At 40.1% G+C, this 27003-nt stretch overlaps 2 protein-coding genes across 8 annotated transcripts in view; one reads left to right on the top strand and one right to left on the bottom strand.

Moving 5' to 3' along the window:
- MRP (Multidrug-Resistance like Protein 1) overlaps positions 1-27003 on the top strand; it is a 212893-nt gene that overhangs the window by 9868 nt on the left and 176022 nt on the right. The gene's annotated exons all lie outside the window — the stretch shown is intronic.
- Positions 1-27003, bottom strand: part of LOC145989771 (PIH1 domain-containing protein 1-like) — an 80078-nt gene that overhangs the window by 39412 nt on the left and 13663 nt on the right. For both annotated transcript variants that reach the window (XM_083125097.1, XM_083125096.1), the window contains exon 3: positions 15524-15608. In XM_083125097.1, coding sequence (XP_082981223.1) covers positions 15524-15608 — 85 coding nt within the window. The remainder of the gene's footprint in view (positions 1-15523; positions 15609-27003) is intronic.

Here is a 27003-nt window from a genome sequence, read left to right as displayed (position 1 = left end):
TTGATTTCTATCTTTACAAAATATCATCATACTCATTAAATTAAAACAGTAAACCTCCTTTCTCTTGTCATGATCTTTACCTTTCTTTTCTTTTCTTCTTTAAGGTATCAGCATGCTCAAATTACTAATTTTAGGAAATTACATCTTACCATACGTCGCTTATCTTTTTAACAAACTATTTCTTAACTTGCAACAGAATTCTGGACATAATCTTTCACTTAAATATCAGCATGTTCTTTATTACGTAAGTACAATAATTTTCGGTTCGCCTTCGACCTACTATTTTTCATTTCTGGTCCGCCTTCGACCTTATATATTTTTCCACATTTCCGGTCCGCCTTCGACCTTATATTTATGTGCCTCTCTCGCACTTTATCTTAATACACACTGACTTTTAGCTCATATAGCTATGTCCAAGAACTCTCAATATCCTGCTATTAATGCAATCTCCTCTTTTGTTAACGCTATTTCATCTTGAGCTCTGAAGAATTTCCCAATTGACTTCTTTTGAGCACATCTGTACAACCTTCTTTCTCGTTCGTTCTTCACTTCATTTTGCAGCATCATAAACAGTTTAGAGGTTTAGTTTAGAGGTTTACTTTCATATTTCTATCTTCCTTTTCTTTTTCTTATTACAAAGCTATTTTTCAATTTTACAATATCTACCCGCTCATTGACAATAATAATATTTACCAGCACTTCTACCAACCATCAATATTTTTTTTCATCGAACCACAACTAGTTTTCACATAATTTATACAAAACAATTGACATTAAATAACTTTTTCTTTTCATTTTCTCAATTTTCAATATACTTGGCTCATAACAACATGGACACATTTTTTTAAACAGCTTATTTACATTTGAACAATTTCCATCATTTTATCAAAATTTACATAAACTAGTAATTATCAACATTTCTACAAGCGAAATGGAAATTTCGATATTTTATATAAAATATACCAACTTTAGGAAAACATCATTATCAATCGACTACTCAAAATATCTCTTCTTGAATTATCCGTCTTGGTTGTTACTTCCACTTCTAAAAATCCCTGTTCGTCGTAGCTATCATGCCCCTTTTCATTTTCTTCTTCTTTTCAAATTTCTTCTTCTTCTTCTTTTCAAATTTCTTCTTCTTCTTCTTTTCAAATTTCTTCTTCCTCCTCTTCCAACTTTCTTCAAGTAGGGAAACTAACAATCTGTCAACACTATTTGAACTTTCTCTTATCTTTAAAGTCTTTTCATTTTGTTTCCGATTTTCCATAGGTTCAATTTTCTCACTATGAGAATCACCACTAGCAACTTTCTTCTTAACTTTCTTCCATTCTTTCCTGTCTCGTTTCTTTTGGGACTTTCTTTCACGCTCATCAGATGAATGTATTGCTTTCTTTTCTTGTTTCATCCTTTTCATACTTGGGTCTGATCTTTCTGCGCTGACATTCTTCGAGCCCTCACGAATTTTCTTCTTCACTTTCACTGACGCTTCTTCAATTTTCCTTGCACCTTTCAATTTCTTTTTCTTCATTTTCTTCACTTTCTTTACTGAACTATATCTAGGTCTCATTCTAATTTTCTTCTGTTTACTGATCAGAGTCATTCCCAGTATCGTTACGTCTAAAGTTACACATTCTTGCAGTTTAGAAAACATATCTTTCTCAGGTTTTTCGTGAAAACTTTCATCTTTACTTATCAGTTCGGGAGCTAACTGTATCCCAAAATGTAACTCATCAAGTTTTTGATTTTTCAATCCCAACTTCCAAACTCGTTCCTCAAGAACCTGTACTTTGTCATCTGTCTCTCTGGGTTCATTTTCTAAAGCCACTTGTACTTGATCAGAACTATCCTCTATCATTTCGCTTCTCTCACGGACCTCATTACAATCATATTTCACTTCATCTACTTCAACTATCACGGCGTAACATGATGCATTATTATCCTGAATAACGTCTTCCATTGTTTCTATCCTAGAGACTTCCACTTTCAAAACGCCTAGTCTTCCTTCCATCTTGTCATTTATTTTTTGCATGGAAGCATTTATTATTTCCTTGAGTTCCAATTTATTCTGTTCCTCTTTCTGCTCCAATTTTCTGTATAAGTCTTCCTGCACGAGCCTATCTTTTTCCTCTTTCTGTCTCCATTCTAACCTATCTTGTTCCATTTTCTCGTATAATCTCTCCCATTTCAATCTATCCTGTTCCTTATTTTCTTCCCATTTCAATCTATCCTGTTCCTTATTTTCTTCCCATTTCAGCCTATCTTGTTCCTTATTTTCTTCCCATTTTAGGCATAGGTTCTCCTGCGCTAGCCTACTCTGTTCCATAAATGACAAAATTGAATTCAAGACATTTTTATTTCCCCGACTAACGTCAACTTGACAACCAAATTCGTCACTTTCTTTCGAAACACCCTGTTCTTTTTCGTCTATTTTTTCCTTATCATGAACTTCATTTTCAGCTCCGTTCTTGCACTGCTTGCAGGAAAAATCTTTCTCAACGCAGTCTTTATGCACCCATTGTTTACAGTCTGAACATTGTACAGCAGCGTCTGAAATCAACAATCTGCCGCAACAAGGAGCTTTCCGTATTGTACGAGCCATGCTGCCGACAAACACGAATGAAGGTCGCAACACTCAATGTTTACATAAACATCGCCGACAACGACGCAACACAATGCCTGTTACCCCTTTCATTTCTTTTTTCTTTCACCAAGACAATCTAAGGCAACTCCCGGAAGTTTCGGACACCATATAACATTAAAAGTTGTATTTAGCTTAAGAATGAGCTTACTGCTTTCGTTCAAGCTAAATAGGGTTTTCAGTTTTTTACAAAACCTGACTTGCTGTATAAAGCAGAAAAGAAAATAACCTTTTACAAACTTTTATTTCTGAAGTTCTAATTAACATTAAACAATTATGAGGAGGTCCTTGATAAGTCTCCTTCACCTGATTTATACTGAAAATCCAGATACAGAGATATACAGAGAATGCCCCGATTGTATCGGCGAAGATTCAAAAATGTAACCATACTTAAAAACTAACACAAGATAGAAGCTAATATAACACATTGAAAATTATTACTCACGGTTGTATAGTTCAGCGCTGTACTTTTAACTTTGTAACGATCGACGCTAAAAAGGCCATATATTTGAGAGCTCTCATCACTTAAAGAATATTCACTATCAAATCACTGAGCACTAGTATTCTTCAACTTCTGGTTAGCACTTCCACTTCATTCCTCCTGTCTGTATCCTTAAAAAGTCCGGTAGAAGTCACCTCTCGCCGATTCATCACACTACAAGTCTTTTCGTCTTTCAAACTACAAGTTCACCATTCGTGTTCTCCTTTGGGCTCGAACTATCTAAGCACTTTTGGGTCTCGCGGTGATGAAAACTAAAAAATGTCAACAGCTCGAACGACTGCAAACTTTTTTCGCGTTTTTCCAGCAACGCACGCGCGGACTTCAACCACAAAGACCAGACGCTGTAACTCTCTTTCGCCGACTGCCCTCTTTGTGCGCCAAAAGTCCCGAACAGTCTATTACTTAAGAGAGGAGTGAAGTGTTCTTTCTCCTCATTTGTTCCGGAGGAAAAGTCTTAACAATAATCGGTTATACTGGGTTCGATACCCGGTGGAGGCACATGGCACAGTGGTACGGATCCCACTTTAAACTGTAGATCCAGTTCCGATTAGCTTTTCTGTGCATAAAGTGGACAAAACCATAATTCAATTAAATCAATCAATCCATTTTACTCCCGCCGCCTCCTAACCACGGTTCTGAACTTGAGACTAACAAAAGGAGGTGTTGCGAGCGAAGCAAGTAAGAAAATTTTACGAAAAGTATTTTTATTTGCATAAAATTTGAAATTGGGGCGGTAATTGCCCCCTTGTAGGTACCTGCCCCCTAGAACTCATATCCGTTCAAGGTTGGAGGGGGCAATGCCCCCCTTTGGTTGCACCACTGTCCACTCCTTCCTATCTCCGATCAAAACCTATTTACTTCTTTTAGTGTCTTAACCTTACTTGTCCATTCCTATTCGCAGTTAATATTAGCATTCCTTTGTGTTTATCGTTTTTGTCGACAGTTCACTTTCTCTATTTCCTGTCTGCACTCAAACCTCTAATTTTCTCAGCTTTTAGATTCTTTTTTCTTCGTTCAATTCCACTTTTTCTACCTTAGTGTACTAAACATTGTGTCCACAGTCTCTTTCTCCAATTCTTCCTATCTGTAGCCAATCTTCTCAATTTGCTTAGCTTTTTCACTCTTTCTTGACTCTACTCCTTCCTCTATTCCCAGCTACCTTCGCATTGTAATGTGTTCATTTTCTTTGTTGGCAATCCACTTCCTTCTTGTCTGCAGCTAATCTTCTCATTTATCTTCCCCTACTCTACCCAATCCCTTCTACTGATTCTTGGTCTGCATCTTCCCCTTTTGCTTCTGTTTTTTCCTCTACATCCTCCCTTTTCTAATCCCTTCTGTATATATATTTGTCGTATTTCGTCCAGCTCTTATTCTTTATATCCTGACCTTACCCTTCCTTGTTTTCACTACCGTCTGAGGTATATCTTGTCGGAGCAGTAACTACGATTTGGTGGTTGCTGAACGAATCTTCCCATTGTTGTAGTGGGAACATTGTCGCCTTGTAATCAAGAGGTCGCAGGTTTCATCTCCGATGGAGGCTCTTTACATAGTGGTTCGGATCGCACTTTAAAATTTAGGTCTAGTACCGATTAACCTACCCGAACATAAATTGGACCTAAACTTTTATTGTTCGTTAACTCTCCGCCCTACAATTTCTTTCACGATACGAGTTTGCTTTGTAGAGATACATACACAACACCCATTGAAAAAAAATAAACCAACAATTTCATCAAATAAACAGCACTTTGAGAACGCATTACATTAACTAACTTACTAACAGAGCCCGAACTCCGTGGCAGGGTGGTTGCATAGAGCACTACGACGCCAGAGGCCCAGGTTCGAATACTGGCCTGGGCATGGGTTTTGTTTGTGAGTGTCCCTTCATCGATTTTATCGTATCACTCATCCTCATCTTCGCGATTAGCCAAAACTGGCAGAAAACAGAAGTAAAATAAACCAAGTCAATGTGAGGAAATTGATAATTGATGAGCATTGCCATTAAGTGAAGCAAAAATGGTCTGTTAAACAATTTTGTGACACTCACAGAGAACACCCAGGCCGGAAATCGAACGCGGAAACCCTGACGTCGTAGCGCGCTGTGCTAACCACTCCGCCACAGAGGTCGGCAAGAAGCATATTTGCTGATTGTGCCGGAAGTTCTGCCATAAATGTAATATTTAGGTTTATCAATTTCATCTTTATCGTTGATATTAACCTAACCAGTCAGAAAATAGCAAAACTATGAACGATATTAGGACCGATGTTACGTTCATTTCTACAACAGGTGACGTCCTGCTTTGCATGTTTAAGTAGCCAACTGGCAACACTGCCAGCAACCTCGATCTCAAATTAGCTTCCAATATTGGCTGTAATAGGCGAACAATTTTACCCATCCGTTGATGCTTTCGTCCAGTATTGGCGACGAGTAATTTGACCTCAACGTTTGTGGCACAAAAGGCCGCGCGGAACGTTCTGTTTTACATCACGTTCTTTTTCCTCCTTCCCTCGCGGACAAACAGCTGTAAATTATCGTCTCTTTACTCAGTGGTACCCAAGGTTGAGCTAAAACCGGTGCCACCTTACTGGAAAAGCTTTTTGAGTTTTTCCTCTCTCAGCCCCACATGGTGGATTCTGTGCCACTGCTGTAGCAGTGGCGTGCCCAAGGAGGGGTTGGTGGGGATCATAACGCTCCTCCCCTTTGCCCCAGTATTCTTGAAAAAAAATAACGTCGAAGGCAGAAAAAAACACGGAAAAATGTGGGCTGACTACTAAAAAATTATACGTACTCCCCCCCCCCTTTCGAAATCCTGGACACACCCTGCAGTTTTCCAAGCTTCATGAAACGTTAAGGGGAGACCTTTCTTCCATAAACTTTGGATTATGTTTCCATTTAATATATGGATGAAATCATTTAACTTCTCTAAAAAATGTCCACTGATGGTAGAATACTGATAATGATGATGAATTATGATATGATGAAATTGATGAAGGGACACTGACAAGAACATCCATGCCCAGGACAGGATTCGAATCCGGAACCCCTGTCGTCGTAGCGCACTGCGCTAACCACTCGGCCACGGAAGCCGGATGATGATGATATACTCACAATTTGGATATATGAGGCAATTACAATTTCATTACAATAGAGAAGACATTTTTAAAATATGAAACCCACGCGATAGACCCGGGATTGATTCCCGGGGTGAGTGATCTAAGGCCGGAACTTTTCCAGCCGCGTCCCTGCATAAAGCGCCTCCGGGACTCGCCCAGCCTCAAATCAATGGGTACCTGGGGGCAACCCTGGGAGGGAGGGTTAAGGCGGCCTGAGCGTGGTGCTGATCACATCACCTCCGAAATGGCCGAGATCGAGAATGTGTGGGGCCCTACCCCCCACATCCCCTAAATGTGCATTCATGGCACGGTACTATATGCACGAGGGAATTTACCTTTATTGTAATGATTGCATTTTAAGATAAGAGATACAGTACATCATGTTTTTGTTTTTCATTTTCTTGTTGATACTGCTTTTGTAAATTGTCAGTTTGTGTACTGTTAATTACGTTAATAATACTGCTAATTACACTAAAAAATGAAAGCTACAATAAGCTTAATTTATTGTAAAAGAGTAAAATGGATGTTTCAGCAGGAAATACAGGGTGTCTACCGAAATGACAAATTCAAAATTCTTGACTTTTTCTTAACATTTATTTAATCGTCCCCTACTAAGGTATAGTTGGAAATTAAGAAAATATATATTTTTATTGAATGTAAAAACCCCTTCCACAAGGCCGGTTAAGATAAACACTGAAGCTGTACTTTAACAAAGTTTTAATCATAATTATAAATGCATGTAAAAATTAATGCTTCAGATTTCATCCTGGATAGGAAATGGCCACATTATTTTATTTAATATTTTTAAAAAACTAACTAACTCTCTAGCCTTCTTAAACCCGAAGGTTCATGGCTGCAGCAACACAGGCCTTCCATCTGTCCCTATCTTGAGCAAGATCTATATACTCTTTTCCATCCCTACCGATTTCCCTTAGGTCCATCTCGACGTTGTCCCTCCATCTTCGTCTTGGCCTTCCTACTGGTCTCTTACCATCAGGTTTCCCAACAAGAATCCTGAAAACTCCTCTTTCCTCTCCCATTCGTGCCACATGGCCTGCCCACCTAAGTCTTCTTGATTTAATTATTAAATTAAATTTAATATTTTTACAAAACTTAACGCTTTCTTAAGAAACAAAATGAACAAATCTTAAACTATAACTCAATACAATTTTAGATTTCCAAATATTCAATTTTATCAAATCCCAGTACAGGTAGCTATACAAAAATGTGAATTTACTATACTGTAAAAATATAGCAAAAATTCTTGACCACAAGCATAATTTCTTGACTTTTTCTTAACTTTCTTGACCTACCTGTTGTTTTCTTGACTTTCTTGACATTCTTGACTGCTAGACACCCTGAAATAAGACTAGCATGCTGTATAATATGAATAGTGTTGCTAGACCAGTGGCGTGCCCAAGGGGGGTTGGTGGGGGTTATAACCCCCCTCTTTTGGCCCAGTATTCCATAAAAAAAATAATGTCAAAGGTAGGAAAATGTGATAAAATGAGGTCCGACTACTATCATGAAAAAGTATACATAACCCCCCCTTTCGAAAATTCTGGGCACGCCACTGTGCTACACGTCTTGGTCCTGTAAAAGTTCATATTATACATGGATGTCGGGAGGGGAAAGGGGATAGGTCGATGGATCGGGTCGTGATTAGTAGGGAACGAAACTTTATGTGCTAAAAAACTCAGAAATATTTATTTTTTGTGTGTCATAAATGTTGAAAATATGTGATAAAAACAGGAAAATATGTGACAAAAATAAAAAATCATTTGGTAACAAAAACAAAATAGCCTATTACATACATTTTAAACACCTGTAGAGAGCTATTTCTTGGAAGACTTGCAGTAGATCACCATAGCTTTTCCAAATTCTCCATTGTAAATATGTGACGATTATCTCTAAAAAGCATCTTATATTGTGAGAAAGATCGCTCCACGTCACAAGAAACAATTCTTGCATATTTGAAGCACGAAATGACACTAACGCTGAAGTTTTCCAAAGTTACCTCTTCCTCTACTTCACCTTCCAAAACATGTGCAATTTGGCACAAAGTTTGAAAACCTTGATTTTTCCCAAAAAATTCTGTACGTTTAGACATTAGCACTTTAGGGTTAGATCCAGTGGGGGTAATATTTTCCCCAATAGGATCGCAGGCGAGGCGCGAGAAGTGTGCCAGCGAGCGTGTTCAAAGACAAAACAAACCTAACACTCTTGATATGAAAGAGGTGCGGAGAATAAACATTTTTCCTTCGAGGATTTCGAGGTAGCTGAAGTAAATGAGCGATTTTATGTATTTAAAATGTAAATTCGCAAAATATGTATTTACATACGGTAAACTGGAAAATATGTGTTTTTATGTAAAATAAAATTTGCTGTGTTGACATATAAGGCTATGATCAGAATTTTGGCAAAAACGAGGGTCTCTATCTTATCGCAGAAAAAAAAACATTTATTTACCTAAAGTTCCGTTCCCTAGTGATTACATTAAAGATACAGAAAATCGATGTAAAACGAAAATAACAATACAAGAAGTATTTCTATTGCTCACGGCTTCCGTCACATGTCTTGCCCCTGCTATTGTCACACATCTTTATCTTTCGGGAATAAAAATAAACATGTTGTCATCTATTTGTGTCTTAGTAGAAGCTGTTCACGGCAATGAATGCGATATGATCTCATTGAGAGGAGCGTGCCATCTGCTCAAACATGCACACAATACTTCTTGGACTGATGATCGCGTATGTATAACGGTTCAATAGGCACCGTACGCAGACGAGAAGCGAGACTTGCACCGCCTAGTCTCGTGAAAGAGGCAGCAGCGGAGCGTCAATAGAGATAGTGGCTGGCCAATAGGGCGGTAGAATTCCCACTTAGTAAAAATATCCTCCTCCCCCACACCCTTTACAAAAAAGTTAGCCAACACAGAATGCAAAATTGATTTGGTTTATTTTACTTCGCTTCTCTGCCACTTTCGGATAATCGCGAAGATGAGGATGAGTGAGGATATGATGAAATTAATGCAGGGACACTCACAAAGTACACCCATGCCCAGGCCGGGATTCGAACCCGGGAATTCTGTGTAACGCTCTGTGCTAACCACTCCCCCATGGAGGTCGGCACAGAATGTGAACACTTTGCGTACTGAATATCAAATGCGGTAATGGAAGATAAAAATCGATAGAACCGACCTCCGTGGCGTAGTGGTTAGCACAGTGCGCTACGACGCCAGGGGTCTCGGTTCCGAATCCCGACCTGGGCATGGTCCCAGTCAACAAGGTAATGTTGCCACAACGTTGTGGCAACGTTAGCCCCTAACATACCTAACGTTGTTACAACGTTGAATGTATGTTGATACAACGTTGTGAAAACGTTGTGTCAACGTTTAAGGGTCATTTTTTTCAACGTTGCTGCAACGTTGGTTGACAACGTTGTCACAACATATACTGAACATTATGTAGCAACGTTAGGTATGTCAGGGGTTAAGGTTGCCACAACTTTTTTGCAACATTACCTTGCTGTCTGTGTAATTTATGAATATAAGAATGCATATTTAAAATATGGTTATTTCGCATGGTAAGCTATTAGCAATCTTGCCAAGCCATTTTTGTATATAATACATATTACAAAAACTTTTCCTGCTCCACCACAATAGGCAATTGTTAGTCTGGAGATTGTGATGAATTAACCAATCTCTAACTACACCTGGTAATCAGTTTCTTATTGGTGTACTTAGCTCCTGATTATATAGTCTGGAATAAAAATATTTATCATGGGAGTTTCACTTGTATTCAACATATTTCATTGTCTGATCTTCCTTACAACTTCAATATTCACACATCTTTCGAAGGATAATAAAACACATTTTTTCACTAATTACAATCGAAAGTATCCTTATTTGTGTTACTAAAAGTTATGTTTGTTTTGCATTTGAGTCGCACTGCCATCTAGTATACGCTGTAGGAAATATAAGGTTTGGTGGTCAGTGCAGACACAAATTTTGAATAAACAAAACACTCCGATCTGACGCTTGTGGCGCTCATGGTGGTGATCATCCAAACTAAAGCGTATTCAGTGGAATGTTTTTTGCAACGTTGATGCAACGTTATCACAACGTTGTTCCCCTACATACAACAGTCATCATAAATACAACAAGCATACAACGTTGTGGCAACGTTATCACAACGTTGTTCCCCTACATACAACATTCATCATAAATACAACATTCATACAACGTTGTGGCAACGTTGGTGTGTTGACTGGGGTGTCTTCTTAATCAATTTCATCATGCGTCCTCGTCACGATTAGCCAAAAGTTGCATAAAAACAACGCTACAGAACAAAGATCAAAATTTCATCAACACTTAAAAAAAAAATCTCAAATTTTCTGTAATTTATTGAGGGTTGAATAGAAGTGAACATTGCCTGGTTGCTGCTCTCCTCACTCCCTTGCACGTCACTTAAAAATTGTGGAAAACTCCTATCTACAAGACAAGCAACCGACAGAACATGAATTTCTTTTCTTGTTTGTAATGGTGAGTCGCTTGCTGCACAGGAATGTAAACAACAGGGTATCAAAGAAGATGACCATTCACAGCTGTTGCCGAGAATTTGACCTTGGGGCGAGACAGATTGTTTTCGAGCTCTGCCTTCACATTGTCAAAAGCATGAAAGAGTTCTTTTCATCAGCAGGGAATGGTCTTATATGTAAACAGCTTCATATAACGCTAAGACCAAGCTTCATATAACGCTAAAACCAATGTTATTTTGTATTATCTTTGCGAATCGTCGTACGTAAGCTCAAAAAATGATATTTTCATTTTCCATGATTTACGTATATTAGCTTTTAGCACATACTTAAGTTATTTTTATATATATTTTGGACGTTTTCACATATTTAACGACATATTTATTCCATATTCATGCTATTACTGCATGTTCCCTTCTTGGGTTAAATACCAAAGGTTTTCCGTTCAGGTAAGATGTCCCAGGTTCGATATCCGATGGAGGCACTAGTGGTTCGGATCCCACTTTAAACTGTAGGCCAAGTCCTCATTAGTCTATCTGTGCATAAAGTGGACTTAATTTTCAGATCAGCTGTATTCTGTTCGTTTTGTACTCTGCTTACTTTACATTGTGATTGATTGATTTGCTTTATTTTACTTCGTTTCTTGTGCCACTTTTGGTGCGAAGATGGAGATAAATGATGACATGATGAATTCGAACCCGAGACTACATTAATGCACCTGTAACATTCTTGTCCACAATAGAGAATGCAAGCTCAAGTCCTTCGCACAATACTGGGATAAGCCCTTAACAGAAACAAATTGAGGTTAGGAACCCTAAAACATATCAGTTAAAAACTTCCTCACTTAAAAAACTTCCTCACTTAGTTTTTATACAATATATAAAAAAAATATTGACATCGACATTTTACCAACTAAAGAAGCTCTCAGCAAACGTGGAGAACCACAGGACAACGCACAATCCCCCAGAAAACTATAATAGCTGTGGTTCCAGGCAGGCACGTAGCCAGGGGAGGGCTAAGGGGGCTGAACCCCTCCAAAAATCCTACAAATATCAAATTTAAATAGTGTATAGTGGTAATTAATTTTACTTCCTTAGCAAGATTAAACATTAGATCGAAAAACGTTTAGTGTATAGGTTTTATTTTTATATTCTACAATTTAATCCAAATAAAATAGATCCACAGCTCTGAAAATGTATAGTTTTCTTTGTGAGCGGTCACATAATATAAACTTTATGGGTAAAATTTGGCCCTAACTTTTAAAGCCTTTGTTTTTAACGGAATGTGTAAAATATAATAACTATGAATTTCGGTAACACTAACTGTACATAATGTAAGAAAAATAATTGACAACAGTTGTGTTGGATATTCACTTATACGGAGGATTGAGTAGCAATGTGTCTCCATTTATATAATAATAATAATAATAATAATAACAATAAAAAATTGGATAAAATTGGTTCATTTTAATAACTTATGATAGTTATTATCGTCATTGTTATTTATATTAATCAAGTTTTACCAGTGGCCTGTCCCCCTCTACAAATATTTCTGGCGGCGCCTGTGCTGATAAGGGATGATCCCCCCCGAAATAAAATCCTGGCTACGGGCCTGGTTCCAGGCTAAAGCCTGCGAGATGGAGTCCATTAGTGGTGACGTCACAGCAGACGACGCACTGGCACTGAGTCTTCGCAACGAGAGAACTTGTTTTCTTCCTATACAACTCAATGCTATTTTCCTTCGGAAGGGGTAGCTTTAATTATTATGACAGCAGTTATGAAAGAAAATTATGGTGCGTATCGTACATCAATGAAAAGATGAGATTTCGGAGAATACGACTATATATCACACATATCTTACAGAGGATAAGTTAAAGAATAACTGAAGTAAGAAAATCATGCATTTTCAAAACATTCCAGTTCCGAGTACAGCCGAAGCCGAAGCTCACCCGATCTCAAGTCGGCCACGCTGCCTCTATGGATGATGGGAAACCAGCTGCCTGAGGCGATTGAACCGACGACGCCCATTGGCTGAGATTTCTTTTGGAGCATTCGCTTTACTAGATTTCCTACTCCATTTATTCTTTACATTCTCATCTGTAAGTCTATATGTTATATATAGACGTATTCTCCGAAATCTCATCTTTACATTTATGTACGATGCACATCACAATTTTGTTTCTTAACTGCTGTCACAATAATTAAAGCTACCCCTTCAGAAGGAAAATAGCATTGATTTGAACACGAAGAAAAACACGTGTTTATTTGTTTGGACTCAATCCCAGCGCGTCGTCTGCTGCGACGACACACTATTGGACTCCAAGCGTGGGCAGATGTGGGGAGGAGGTGGCAACCCCCCAGCTAGGAAGAATGAATCGATTTATTTTACTTTGCGTTTCTGCCACTTTTGGATAACTGCAAAGATGGCGATGAATGGTGACAAGCAGTGGCGTGCCCAAGGGGGGGGGGGGGTTGGTGGGGGTTATAACCCCCCTTTGGCCTAGTATTCCTAAAAAAAAAGATCAAAGGTAGGAACATCCGACAAAATAAGGGCTGCCTACCAAGAAAAGTATACAAAACCCGTCCCTTTCGAAAATCCTTGGCACGCCACTGGTGACAAGATAAAGGGACAAACACACATGGGCGACACAACTCCTACAGAGGATTATCCTGGCTGCAGGTCCAGGCGCCATAGCCTCGTTAGTCTGCAAAATAGTCCAGTATGTGCTACGTGGAAGAGAAGTTCACATTTGAGTGTCTTCAAAAAAGAGTTACCCTTTAACTACCTCCTCAGCTAGGAAGAATTACGCAAAATATTACCCAGGTGCAGCATTGCAAAAATGTCGGAACTACATATTTTCCAACTTATCTTTAGCTTTGGAAAAAAAATTGAAAAAGTATTTTTTGCATTAATTAACTGAACTGGACTCAAGTTTCCGCTAACAGCAAGAAATACGTGCCACAAAGATTCATAAGCAGATAAGAATCGCATTCAGGTCTCTGCAAATAAAATTGGACGTGGAATTATCACCGCAGGAATTCGCTGCTTCCGTTCTTGTAAGCTTTACTTTGAAGTATATCAGGTTTTGAACGTACAGGTTAGCTCGCGTGTAACAATGGACAAAGTGTACCCTGGGGGGGGACAGATGACAGCTAAACTTGAAATCCTCTTGTATTTATTTTTCTATCTCCAATTGCATTATATGCATGCAGGATTCCTAACCGCGGGGGCATAGTGAACTTGACTCCTCTCGGGGGGAAAAAGTTCAAGATGGAAAAAATGCGAGATGAATGCAAGATGATAGGTCCTATTCGCTTCTCATAAAATATTAATTTGGAATTTGAATTCAAAATTTTGGGTGCCTCAGCACTTAGGCTATTTTGAACCCGCCACTCTATACGGGGCTCAGCCCCTTATCAGAACAAAAATAAAACACGTTTCTGAAGATTAAAATATTCTTACCTTGGTTAAAAGCTGAAGCTGTAAAAAGGCACTCAGCACATAAAAATACAAAGCACAGGACAACACACACATATTCCTAAGAAGATTATACTGGCCGTAGGTCCACACGCCAGAGCCTCGTTAGTCTGCAAAATGCAGTTCAGGGTGTACTACGTGGAAGCATCACCACTTACACGCCCATAAAGTATGACTCTCAAATCTGAAACATCTAAACTAAGGTACGGGTCAATGATCTGTAAAGATCTGCGTCTCCTGCGACATCATAATTTTAATTCGACTAAACTTCGTGTTTCGTGAACTAAACTACTGTAAAAACAATAATAGAGTGGCCACTTTAGCACCATAATAAAATTCAAGTACAATTCCCGGTTTTCAAGGCGAACTTTCCAGTTTCAAGAATACGAGCAGATGTTTCCTCTATTTCAACCTTACGTATTACCGCCTCTCACCACCCACAAGTCACAAATGTTACGAGGCTATACTAATTTATTTGAAATTTTTAATTGTATAAAAAATTGGAACTCAAATTTACCTAATCAACTTCAAGATACTGCTTGCAATAATCTTCCATCTGTCGCATAAAAAAAACAAGGACCGTAAGTAAATGGATATCACCTTTTATTTTCCTTCCCCCATAAAAATGAAAGCTGAACTGTGAAAAAACTTGCCTCGGGGCATTTATACATTCTATAAAATTAAATTGAATTTGGATTAATAAAAGTTTCAATTTTTTACGTCTACGGAGAAACATTCACTCATATTTCCCGGAGTCAAAATTCACCACGAATTCAAGGAATTCTCGGTGAGTAGCCACTCTGAATGTCTATTATTTTTGCGGGAATAAAACGTGGGGGAAAGGATGATAACATTAAAAAATAATAATCATAAACTTCCGTGGTGGAAGAGCCCTTTGAGAGCCAAAGCCTACCAAAGGCTTTTTTCCCTTTTTTATCGCATGGTCAGCGCATCGAGCCCAACCGCCTGTTTTCTGGCTTTCGAGACCGGAGCCCGCAACTTCTTCTTTTCAAGTAGCTCTCCAATTGTCCTCACGATACTGAGCCAACACTGAAATTTAGTTGAGCTCGCATCAGGAATCAAATTTACTGAGTGTTCCGTTTCTTATCTCAATATCTAAATAGCGGTCTACAAAAAGTCACACAAGCTGTATTCCTGTATAAAAAAAAATACATGGAAGGGTGCACATTTTCTGCCATGTTGCTAAGTACAAACAAGAACTGTGTAAGTGACGATGTAAGAGCTTGAGATCTACTCACCTGGAGACGGGGTCACCACCTTGTATGGATAGTCTGGTTGTTTCTCCTGCCATGGGAACATATTCAGCTCTTCTCCTCCTGAACCCTGGATGAAAAAAACAACACAAGTATATACAACGCTTAACATACGGGAAAATGTGCAATGTGAAATGATACATACAGAAGCCAAAATATTCCCGAAATCCCACTAATATTACGTCTCAGGAGTCTGTGGAGGAACGCCGCGCATAATGGTAGAGAAGGGGAGAAAGCCAAAATTTTCAGGTTTGTTTATTAAAATTTACAAGCAAAGTAATAAAGAGTAATATTTGTGATTTCGCAAACGTTACAGTTATTTAGCAAATAATCCTGGACGCTGTTTTTATGGGATGGAAAACTTTACGATTCTCTTTCCCCAAAGTTAAGCCCCAGGTTTGATTCTATCCCCTCAAAATTACGCCCCAAGCCTGATTCTGCTCCCTCAAAATTAGGCCCAGTTTCATTCTACCCCCCTCAAAATTAGGTCCAACTTTAATTCTGCCCCCTCAAAATTAGGACCCAAGTTACGCCCATGGATACTGGGCCTGATCCCCACTGAGAACACGCCACTGGTTTCCATTGAAATTTACCTTTCTTTAAAAAAAATAATAATAATAAAAAAAAAGGTACTATTGATAATATCTATACAGCGAAAGCATACAAATATTCGCGTGAACGTCTAGAAGGAATTCTAAGCATATGCAATTTTTCAGATTTTGGATTATTCTAGAGGTTTTTCAAAAGGAGAGGAAAATTCGAATAGGTTTCTTGAAGGTTTTTGTCGTCAATTTTAGAAAGAATAAGCTGTGTTTGGAAAAAGAAAATGTATAGAAGTTGAGTCTGATATCCGCTCTAAGATGCACAAAACACGTGCATATTCGAACAATGACGTCACTGATACTGCACAAAATCACTAATTTCTCGGGTGTAACACATCTCTGCAATGTAAAAACTACGACGAGCAAATGAACTAGTTGATCCGGTTGCTTCTGAACGGGTCGCAAACGAAGGACTCAAATTCACAGAATGGGTTTTACGGGGGAACGAATTAGTGAGCCCTTTGTTTTTACTCGGCGTCCGCACGCGTCCAGTGTGACGTCAACCACAGCCAGTTACATGAAATTCTGCTCTTCAAGCTTTATTGCAGATCCAAAACCAATGAACTGTCCGAACACCAACCTGGTCCGCTTCACGTATCAAAAGAGAACGGGTTCCGAACGGGTGTGTTCTTGAAGAAAGGAAATTTCCTCACCACACACAAAGCTAAAGCAACATTTTTTCCGCAAGAAATTCTGAGGATGGCTGGTGCGTAGGTTTCGTCTTGAACAGCTTGTTCTCTAAGAAAAAATCTCACGCCTCTCCAAATGCCGGTCTTGAACAGGTTCACAATAACGAGTCGCAAAATGAACGGATCCAAGAACCTAGATCCGAGAGTGAATAAATATAGAATTGAAATGCGAAGGAACCATAATTTTGTACGTAACAGACTAGAAGTCATACTGACGAGAGGAATAAGTTTCTGAACTGAATCTTTTGGGGGGACTGGAATCACAAGAACCGAATTCGGAAGTGGAAATGAACCGTTCGTTCATTTTGTAACTGGTTCTCCTGCAACTCCAAAATGCGCGTAAATTCCAGAAAATATGCAAAATTCCCTGACCAACCAAATTCCCTGACTTTTCCCTGTTTTCCAGGTTTACCAGTCGCGTAGCAACCCTGATAACTCATGATTATATTATATAACTATTATTCGCTGTACGACTAGGGATTCAGGGGTCCCGGGTTCGAATCCCGCTCGGGCATGATTGTTTGTTAATGTCCATTAATCAATTTCTTCACTCATCCCAATTTCGCAAATTAGCCAAGAGGCACAAAACGCGAAGTAAAATAAAATACATCTATAAACAATAAACGACTAGAGATTAATTATATTTGTATGTCTAGCCAATCTTGCCACCTAAGCAGCAGCAGCTTCCGCATTTGCAGGTGGAGGCTAAATGAAGAAAAATCACAGAAAGTCAGAAAGATATACAAATTTTGTAACGTACTACTTATAGAGCATGCAGACGGATGTAAATAAAATTGCTACATACCTAATTTTCTTCCTTAATTGAAACGTGGTTTATTCTTCATTATACATGAGATCAACCACCCTGGAAGTCGAACCCAGGATCTTGTGCGGTAGTCAGACTCTCTTTTAGAATGCCAATATGTTGGATATTTGGTCGATCCTGATCCATTGTTTCCAGACAGGCACGTATCCAGGAATTCCTTTCGGGGGGGGGGGGGGCTCAACGCCATTTTTTAAGGGGTATAATAAGAACCTCACAATTGTATGTTCAAGACCAGTGGTGGCAATTGGGTTCCAAAACGGGGGGGGGGGGGGTGGAGGGCGTTGCAAGGGAAGTTTACTTTCTCTTGGTAGACAAGGCTTAACATTAAGAGGCCATAATGTTGAGGCAAAAAAATGGGGAGCAACTATCCCTTAAATCGTAGCCACTGTAAGGCTGTCATTTTAATCAGAAGGTGAAATCGGACCATTTTTTACGACTCGACTCCTCTATTTCCATGCATTAACATCGTTTGCCGGAAGCATCTCAGTAGGTGTGTTTGTCCATTTCTTCCCATCAGGAATCAAAACATCTATGGTGTCTTTGAGTGTTTTTACGAAGCTGTTACACATGCACGGGATGGACAATCCTCTCGACAACGCGAGATTCAAATTGTGGGCTGCGAACTGGACGCAGACAGCTCTCGAATATTTCTCTCTGATTCGAGCCTGAACACCACTAACGTGTCTTGTCCTCCCATGTTTGCAGCTCGTATAAAAGCCAAAACCCACCAAATTGTTCAGATTCAGGCCTTAGCACTAACAAGTGTTCAAAAATGCCTGTCACAGCTTCCGCTGTCTTGTCATATATCGGCACGAAACAAAGGAAGTCTTCTCGAATACAGGTGGATCACAAAACAATTAATGCACACTGAAAACCCTTCCGTTCCCAACACATCTAATATTTCGTCTCCCAGTATGATCAAATGCTTACTCATTTATCTCCAGTAACGTGCCCAAGGGAGGGTTGGTGATGTCATCACCCCATTTGACCCAGTATTCCTTTTTTTTTTAGAAAAAAAAGAGGAACGTAAAAAACAGGGAAAAAATGGCAAAATCAGGACTGACCATTAAAAATAGTATGCGTTACCCCTCTCCCTTCAGAAAATCCTGGGCACGCCTATCTTTATCTCGGACACATTTTTAAAATCAACTCACCAGAAGTTTTTATCATTCCGTATTGGAGATTGAAGAAATATGCGTTCTTCCTGCAGGTTTGGATATGATCCTTTAGGGTGCTGTCGTCTGCCTACCTTCACACCTAACCTTAACAAGGCCCTAATTTTCCATCCTTGTAACTTGGATTTTCAAGACTTAGGAAGGTTTCAGACCGAAGGGACACGCGATACATGTCGATTGGAATGGGCCAATCAACAGCAACGTTTCACACCGTAGCGACACAAAAGGCAGCACAAACCTAATCTTCAGGCGACACGGTGTGAAATCTCCCTTATTAGGCCACTGTCATTGTCACATCGAAGTAGTAGCTCTTGTTGACCACAGAAAAAAATTCTCCTCAACGGGTGAGAATGCTCCTCAGTTTTCTTCTCTTTCTCCTATATTTTCTGTGCTGGTTCACTATACAGGCAACACGTTACGATCTGATATACGCAGGACATGTACTATGTAGACATTTTAACGAAAAATCGGTTGAAGTCAAGAATGGCTAGGTGACTCTGGCTCAGTTGGTAGAGCCCTGATTACATGGACGTCCGCAGGATTTTTTCCAGGGAGGGGCAAGGAAGGAATTTTTTTCCAGGGGGGGGGCAAACCAGGTAAATTTTCCCCAATAATAGTGTTGTTCCCTCAAAAAACATTGCTTAAATTTGAATTTAACATATTCATGCAATAATTAAGACATTTAATTGTGGCTGAAATGAAATTATATGTGACAAATATATAATTTTTGGTTGACTTTCATTTTCCAGGGGGGCCACGGCCCCTCCTTGCCTCCCCCTTCCGGACGCCCATGCCTGATTAGGGTCCTGGTAGAGCCTGCAATTTACGCCTGCTTTCTTTTCTCAACATTCATAAAATTTTCGGCTGTCTATGGTAGTTAAGTGTTTGAATGTGTTTCGAACCCAGTAGGCTTAAACAAAAGTATTTTTTTATACCATGAAATTCTCGGACTGCATAGCCTATACGAAATTTAGTTCTGGCAAAGAGAGAGAGAGAGAGAGAGAGAGAGAGAGAGAGAGAGAGAGAGAGAGAGAGAGAGAGAGAGAGAGAGGGGGGGGGGGGGCTTGATCTCTTCGGCCCTCGAACCGAACTAGCACTACACTGAGGCCCCGGAAGTTCTGCTGTCGTCAATGTCTTCATTTTCGAATCACTATATCTTATAAAGCAATCAGAGGAAGCTGACTGCTCTGATCACCAATCGACTGTATGAATTGCCACACTTACCTCTGAAATCTCATTGACCGATTCTTTGTACAGATCAACCGAAAAATTGAATCCGCGTATCCTCATTATATTCCAGAACGTTCCGCAGATAAAACGATTCGTTAATATTGCCAGTAGTTGACTCCTTCTCTCATTCAAGAACGTACCCGCTCCCGCCTTCCAGAGATTAGAATTACAACGAATCGCCCTACGTGTGGCGCTACCTTTGTTGTGCAGCTTCCAAATGCTGACAAGTCTCTACATAGTGCTCAAGTGCGCTGCGACAACACCGAAAGCGCAAGAAAAGTTTACGTACAATATTATCAACAACAGGGTTATAGAACATTCTCCGTCTTGTCTCGATGATTATTTCTCCCACATTATCATCACATTATTGAAGAAGCCAAAATCATAATTTTATCTAGTGTAAACAGAAAGAATTCCTGACTGGGGGCTCAAGCCTCCTGCTTCCCACCTTGGATACGCGCTATTGACATTAATAAGGTTATAGAACACTCTCCGTTTTGTCTCAATAATTATTTATCTCAGATTTATAAATTTATTATCTTCACATTATTCAAGACGCCAAAAATCTAATTTTATCTAGTGTAAATTGAAAAATTTCCTGGGGGGGGCTCGAGCCACCTCATCCCCACCTTGGATACGTGCTATTAACAATAACAGGGGTATAAAACATGCTCCGTCTTGCTTCGATAATTATTTCTCTCCTTACATTATTTTCACATTATTCAAGAAGCCAAAAACCTAATTTTATCTAACGTAAACTGAAAAATTTCCTGGTGAGATGTCGAGCCCTCTGTACCCCATCTTGGATACGTGCTATTATCAATAACAGGGTTACAGAACATTCTCCATCTTGCCTCGATAATTATTTCTCTCCTTAAATTATTGTCACATTATTTTATTTCACACCACAAGAAACCAAAAACTCATTTCTTCTAGTGTAAAACCAAAAACTTTCGGGGGGGGCTCGAGCCCCCTAAGCCCCCCTCTGGATACGTGCCTGTTTCCAGAGGAAGACAATCTGGCAGCTTCTCATTCGACATTTTATTCGCGATGTAGGAAAACGAGATCACAAACACTTCGTGATGCTATCTTCTCGCGTTTACAGAAGTTTACCACCGCTCGGACAACAAATCCTACTTCAAACTGACAGATATCAAGTGTCCACCAAATTAACAGATGAACCGACCGCTTCGAATACTCCGAATTTTCAGAAAGTTGCCTTTTCCTTCCTTGCAGGGCAGGTCAATAGCAGGAGGGTTGAGTGCATGTGAGAAGAACCGCTATGTCATTCATTCCCGCACCGAAAAAGGGACAAGCAATAGAATTCTGTCCTTGAAATTTGAAACGCATGGGGATATCTTTTCTGAACCATAAAATAATAAACCCAGAAAGTTCTAGCCACCCGCAGCTAAATCGTCCTCTTTGTGTCGTTCTTTCGGCTCCCATGGTGCCAGTGCAGGGCCAGATGAAGATAAAGTGCGGGTTTTGGGGGGATCCTGGATCTGATGTGCAGCAGGGAGGAAAATTGCATTTTCAATAGGTGTCAGACTTCCCTGACGGGTGCGGACCACAAAACCATTAACTGCATCCTCTGCTATCTGCTAATACATCTGTTTGTGTTAAACAAGCAAGAAACAGGGAAATAAGAAAGAAATGCCTTGCTTGGGTTCGTGCTACTGAAAATTGAAGAAGTGTTTCAAACTGCAAACAAAATTTACTGAAGAATTACTTTGCAATATTTGTCATCAAAGTAAAATTTCTACCAAATACAGAACAGTTTCCCGGGGCCACGTAGACGTTTGCCGGCGCCAGTGCCCCCGCGTGTCCCCCTAACGACGTTCCTGTATTTAGAAGGAGCAGGCGAAGTGTTTTTTTTTTTTTTTGCTTTCTTTAAGGTCCACTTTATGCTCAGGTAGGTGAATCGGGATAGGACCTACAGCTGAAAGCAAGATCCGAACCAGTATATGCTCCACAGATGATCGAACCTCGGACGCTGTTACTGATACGCCACACGGGATGTCCTCCAAAATCTGAAAAATTACATATGCTTAGAATTCCATCTAGACATTCACGCTAATGTTCGTTTGCTTTCGCTCTTTAGATATATATTATCAATAGATAGATTTTGAATTATTCTAGAGGTTTTACAAAAGAAGATGAAAATTCGAAAGCAGCTGTCAAATAGGTCAAAGGTTCACGCCAATGAAGTAGTTTTTCAAATTCCCTCTCCTTTCGATTGATTGATTGATCTGTTGTTTTAAGTCCACTTTATGCACAGTAAGGCTAATCGGGACTGGACCTACAATTTAAAGTGGCATCGAAACCACTATGTGCCTCCACCGGGAATCGAACCCGGGACCCCTTGATTTCAAGGTGACGACGCTACCACTGCGCCATCGGGGAGGCCCACCTCTCCTTTCTCCTTTCGAAAAACCGCTGTGATAATCCACATTCTGAGAAATTACATCTGCTTAGAACTATTTTTACAGCATTCACGTCAATCTTCGTTCGGATTGATTTTGCTGGTATTCAAAATACTTTAATAGGCTTACTCAGCAGTATTGCGAATATCAATACATCAACGAAAACTCTTGGAATAATTCTAAACAGATGAATGTATCCATAATTTGGAATACCATAGAGGTTTTTTGGAGAGAGGACATATCGAAAACTACTTCGCTGGCCTGAACCAAAGGTCCGGCCGTGCCCTGACGCGTAAAATTTATCACCACATGGCGACTTGCCACGTGAGGAACCCGGGTTCAATTCTCGGGGAGGGGGGGAATCTACGGTCGGAATTTTCCCCACAATGTCGGTGCATGGAAAGGCTCTGGGGTTCACATAACCTTTACTAAAATGGGCGCCTGGGGGGCAACCCAGGCAAGTAAAGGCGGACGGAGCGTGATGCTGATCACATCACCTCTTAGAGCGTGAATGTGTGAACCCAACTCCAATCTCCTTATATGCCTGCATGACACGGTGCAGTGAGCACAGGTAACTTTACCGTTACCTGCCATGACGACAACGTCAATAATATTTCAACCTAAAAATATATCATCCGCTTCCTACAAGGAAGACCACTAATACGACGCTGATGGAAGGTGGGGATTGCTGAGACACTTGTGAGGCTTCACCTTGTAAGGAATCGGGAATACCCTTTATTTTTGCCACACGGTAGGAAAAAAACAGCTGGGGCGGATTGGGATCTAAGATGTTGCGTGGAGTGAAAAGTAATCTTTCCCGACCTCGTCAGGATGTTTGCACAGGCGGTGTTTGCCTTTTGGCAGGTCCTCACACGAACGAACTCCTAGAAAGCCATCAGCAAATGAAAGGAAGCCTTTCTCACTTCACGTTGTCGGATAACAGCCGAGGGAATGAATGCCATTATGTTCGCTTAATTCATATTTACACCTATGGGCGGAGGGGAGCGACCCCCCCTGGGCATCCTTAAATATTTCGATACATTATAAATACTGTAATTTAGACAAGCGTTATTTCTCCACATAACGAGTTTAATCTTATAGAAAATATTTATGACTCTATTCTTAATTAGTTAAACCTGGGATAATACAGCTCAGTTCTGCGTAATTCTGATTTATACGTAAATTACTGTAGGTGCCGGCAAAATACAATTTAAAAACGTGTTAATTAAACATGTCACTGAAGCAACAGTTTTGAGTTGCTACTGGTCGGCCATGGACAACTCACAAAAAGAGGAAAAGTTACAGGCTTGACTAGAAAGTAAAATTTATACAGGAAGTGGATGCTAATTAGTGACGACGCCAGAGGGGGGCAAGGGGGGCGGCCACCCCCTAATGACGTTAATGAAATATCGATTAATAAGCGAGTTCATTTCTAAGAGTATGACGATTTTCACCTTTTCTAAGTGGTGTATTCTGTATGATATCACTTTTCCTGCTTATAATATTTACTTCACTAACAAAAGTTAATTTTGTTTTAGTATATATAGTATATATATGTGTGTGTGTGTGACTTTCGTTCAAGATTCCAGGGCCGACCTGGGCATATGTGATTTCTCATTCATTTATGTATTCTAATCGTCGCGATTAATCAAAGTTTTAACCAGTTTTACGAACTGGAAAAGAGCGTTAAATGTGGATGGTTTTAAAACATCACGAACATTCTGAGGACCACAAAATATCATCTGTAGTACAGGCAAATTATTCTAATAGTGGATCGTTAGTGACAACGCTAATTAGTGATTCAAGAAAACCGACACTACAAGTCAGTTGTTGTGGATGCTGTTCCTTACTATTCAGGGACTTGCTTTTCGAACTGATGATGACTCTCAGGCAAGCCTTAGCAGAGAGAATTTCTTGGAACTCCTGAAGTGAATATATATATTCTATGTGATCAGAAGTATCCGGACACCAACCTGAAAATATAGTACAAGTTTGGGCAATCCTCCATCGGGAACACTGGCAGTCAATACAGTATTGGCCCACCCTTAGCCTTGATGACATCTTTCACTCTCACAGGCATACTTTCAACCACGTGCAGGAAGGTTTCCTGAGAAATGGCAGCCCATTCCTTGCAGAGCGCCAAAATGACAAGAGGTGTGGTCAAGCACGAAGTCGGCATCCCAGAGATGTTCTATGGGATTCAAATCAGGACTCTGTGCAGGCCAGTCCATTAGTGGGACGTTGTTGTCGTCAAACCCCTCCCCCACAAGCCCTGCAGTATGGACAGGTGTTCGGTCGTGTTGAAAGACACAATGGTCATCCCCGAACTGGTCTTCGACGGTAGTCAGCATGAAAGCTGTTAAAATGTCAACGTAAGCTTGTGCCGTGACATTGCCATGTAAAGCAACAAGGGGGCCAAGCCCCCTCCAGGAGAAACATGACCACACTGTAACCCCGCCACCTCCAAATTTCACTGTCAGCATTATACAGCCTGGTAGATGTCGTTGACCAGGCATTCGCCACACCCACACCCTACCATCGGATCGCCACATTGTGTACTGTGATTCATCACTCCACACAACGGTTTTCCACTGTTCTATGGTCCAGTTTCGACACTGCTTGCACCACATGAGGTGGCGTTTGGCATTTGTCTGTGTGATGTTTGACATGGAAACTAAGTTGCTGCACCTTGCGCCAAACAGTAATGGTGCTAGGAGTAGATCCTGATGCAGTTCGGAATTCCTGTGTGATGGTGGCGATGGATGATTGACAATAATGCTATACGACGCTCGTTAACACTCGATGGTCTCTGGAGGTCAACATGGGAGGTTGGCCTGCATGCTTTAGGGTTGTACACATCCTTTCACTATAACATCAGAAACATTGGACAGAGGGATGTTTAAGAGGGTGGAAATCTCACACACAGACTTCCTACACAAGTGGCACCCAACCAACTGACCACGTTTATCTTTGAGTTCGTCAGACCATCCCATACTGCTGTCTCACACTGTCTGCAGAGTACTGAGTTCGCTGACTATGTGTTCCACGTGGTAGATGGCAGTACTGTGTCGCCCTCTATGATAAACACACGTTTCGCAGTGTGTCCGGATACTTTTGATCACATAGAGTATATTGTATTTAAGTCTTACATAATAATATACGAAATTATGACTTAGAATTGTTATTGCATAGAGTGGTCTCCTTCCATGGTTGACAATGTTGCTTATTAAGCTCTGAAATACGGGACGTGGCCAATTATTCCACTACGAGTGCAGTACACTCAAGTGTGGGAGACTGGAACGAGTTTGAGTGAGTAAAAGTGGTCCCATGCAGCACTCTATTAAACACAGTATAATAATATGCAAATTAGGTATGTGAAAGAAAATGGTATCTTCTATTTTTGTTACTTAGCACCACTTTTATTATGCTTATGGTGGATTGTCATCATGAGGATGACTGATGATGAGATGAAGTTGATGAAAAGACTCTCATATAGAACATCCATGCCCAGGCTGGGACTCAAATCCTGGAACTTAGGTGGCGATACTGAAAATCAACTACATAACATGCTCAGTCACTGAGCTTGAGGAGCATGAGCAAGAAATCTGAATGACAGACTAATATCTTTGTTATCAGATTTTTGTACTTACGATAAAATGTTATCCTTATTTGGTCATCTCTACTGCATATAGTATATTACATGGTGTAAGAGATAAATTGCAAATTCTGCAACTCATGCCCAAACACAATGGATGTTTAAGAGAAACTCAAAAAAAAAAAAAAAATTGCTTGAAGAGTGTAATTCAATGTAACACTGCAGTATTATGAATTACAAGAAGATTCCTGACAAAGAAATTATTGAAAAATATGATTTCAATATTATTGAAAGTCCGAAAGTGCCATCAGTGCAATATGTTATGAAATTATATCAAATTGTTAGTGAATGAAGGAAATAGTACTCTAGTGGCAAAAAGACATGATCCAGCCACATTTAACTCCCCTTCCCTGCAAGGTACTCAATGATTAAATAGTAGATGATGCTTGCTTGATTTGTTGTTTTAAGTCCACTTTACGCACAGTAAGGCTAATCGGGACTGGATCTACAGTTTAAAGTGGGATCCGAACCACTTCTGCCTCCACCAGGTATCGAACCCGGGACCCCTTGATTACAAGGCAACGATGCTACCACTGCGCCATCTGGGAGGCCAAAAAAATAGTGGATGAGCCCAAAGCTGGACTTCAGGCAGGAACATTGTCAAAAATAAAATCCCCACGTAAAAATTACCCACTGCAGGAATCGAACTTACGCCTTCCACGTGGCAGGCAGATGCCTTACAGACTGAACAACCACACTGCAGTGCCTTGAATAACGTAGTGTGGAAAACTGCCATTCTGGCAGGTTCCGCTCAGAAATGATACTGCTAGAGGTGTCGGTACAGTTGCATGGCATTCGTCTGCTTATAATGGAAGTAAATGGAGTTTTCGCTGCAACGTCTGATTCTTTTACATGAAACATTTCT

Source organism: Lepisma saccharinum, chromosome 7, assembly GCF_977018435.1.
Source record: "Lepisma saccharinum chromosome 7, izLepSacc3.1, whole genome shotgun sequence".
NCBI classification, from domain to species: Eukaryota; Metazoa; Arthropoda; class Insecta; order Zygentoma; family Lepismatidae; genus Lepisma; species Lepisma saccharinum.
The sequence above is the reverse complement of the archived record's forward strand: the minus strand, read 5'-3'. Positions and strand labels throughout refer to the sequence as shown.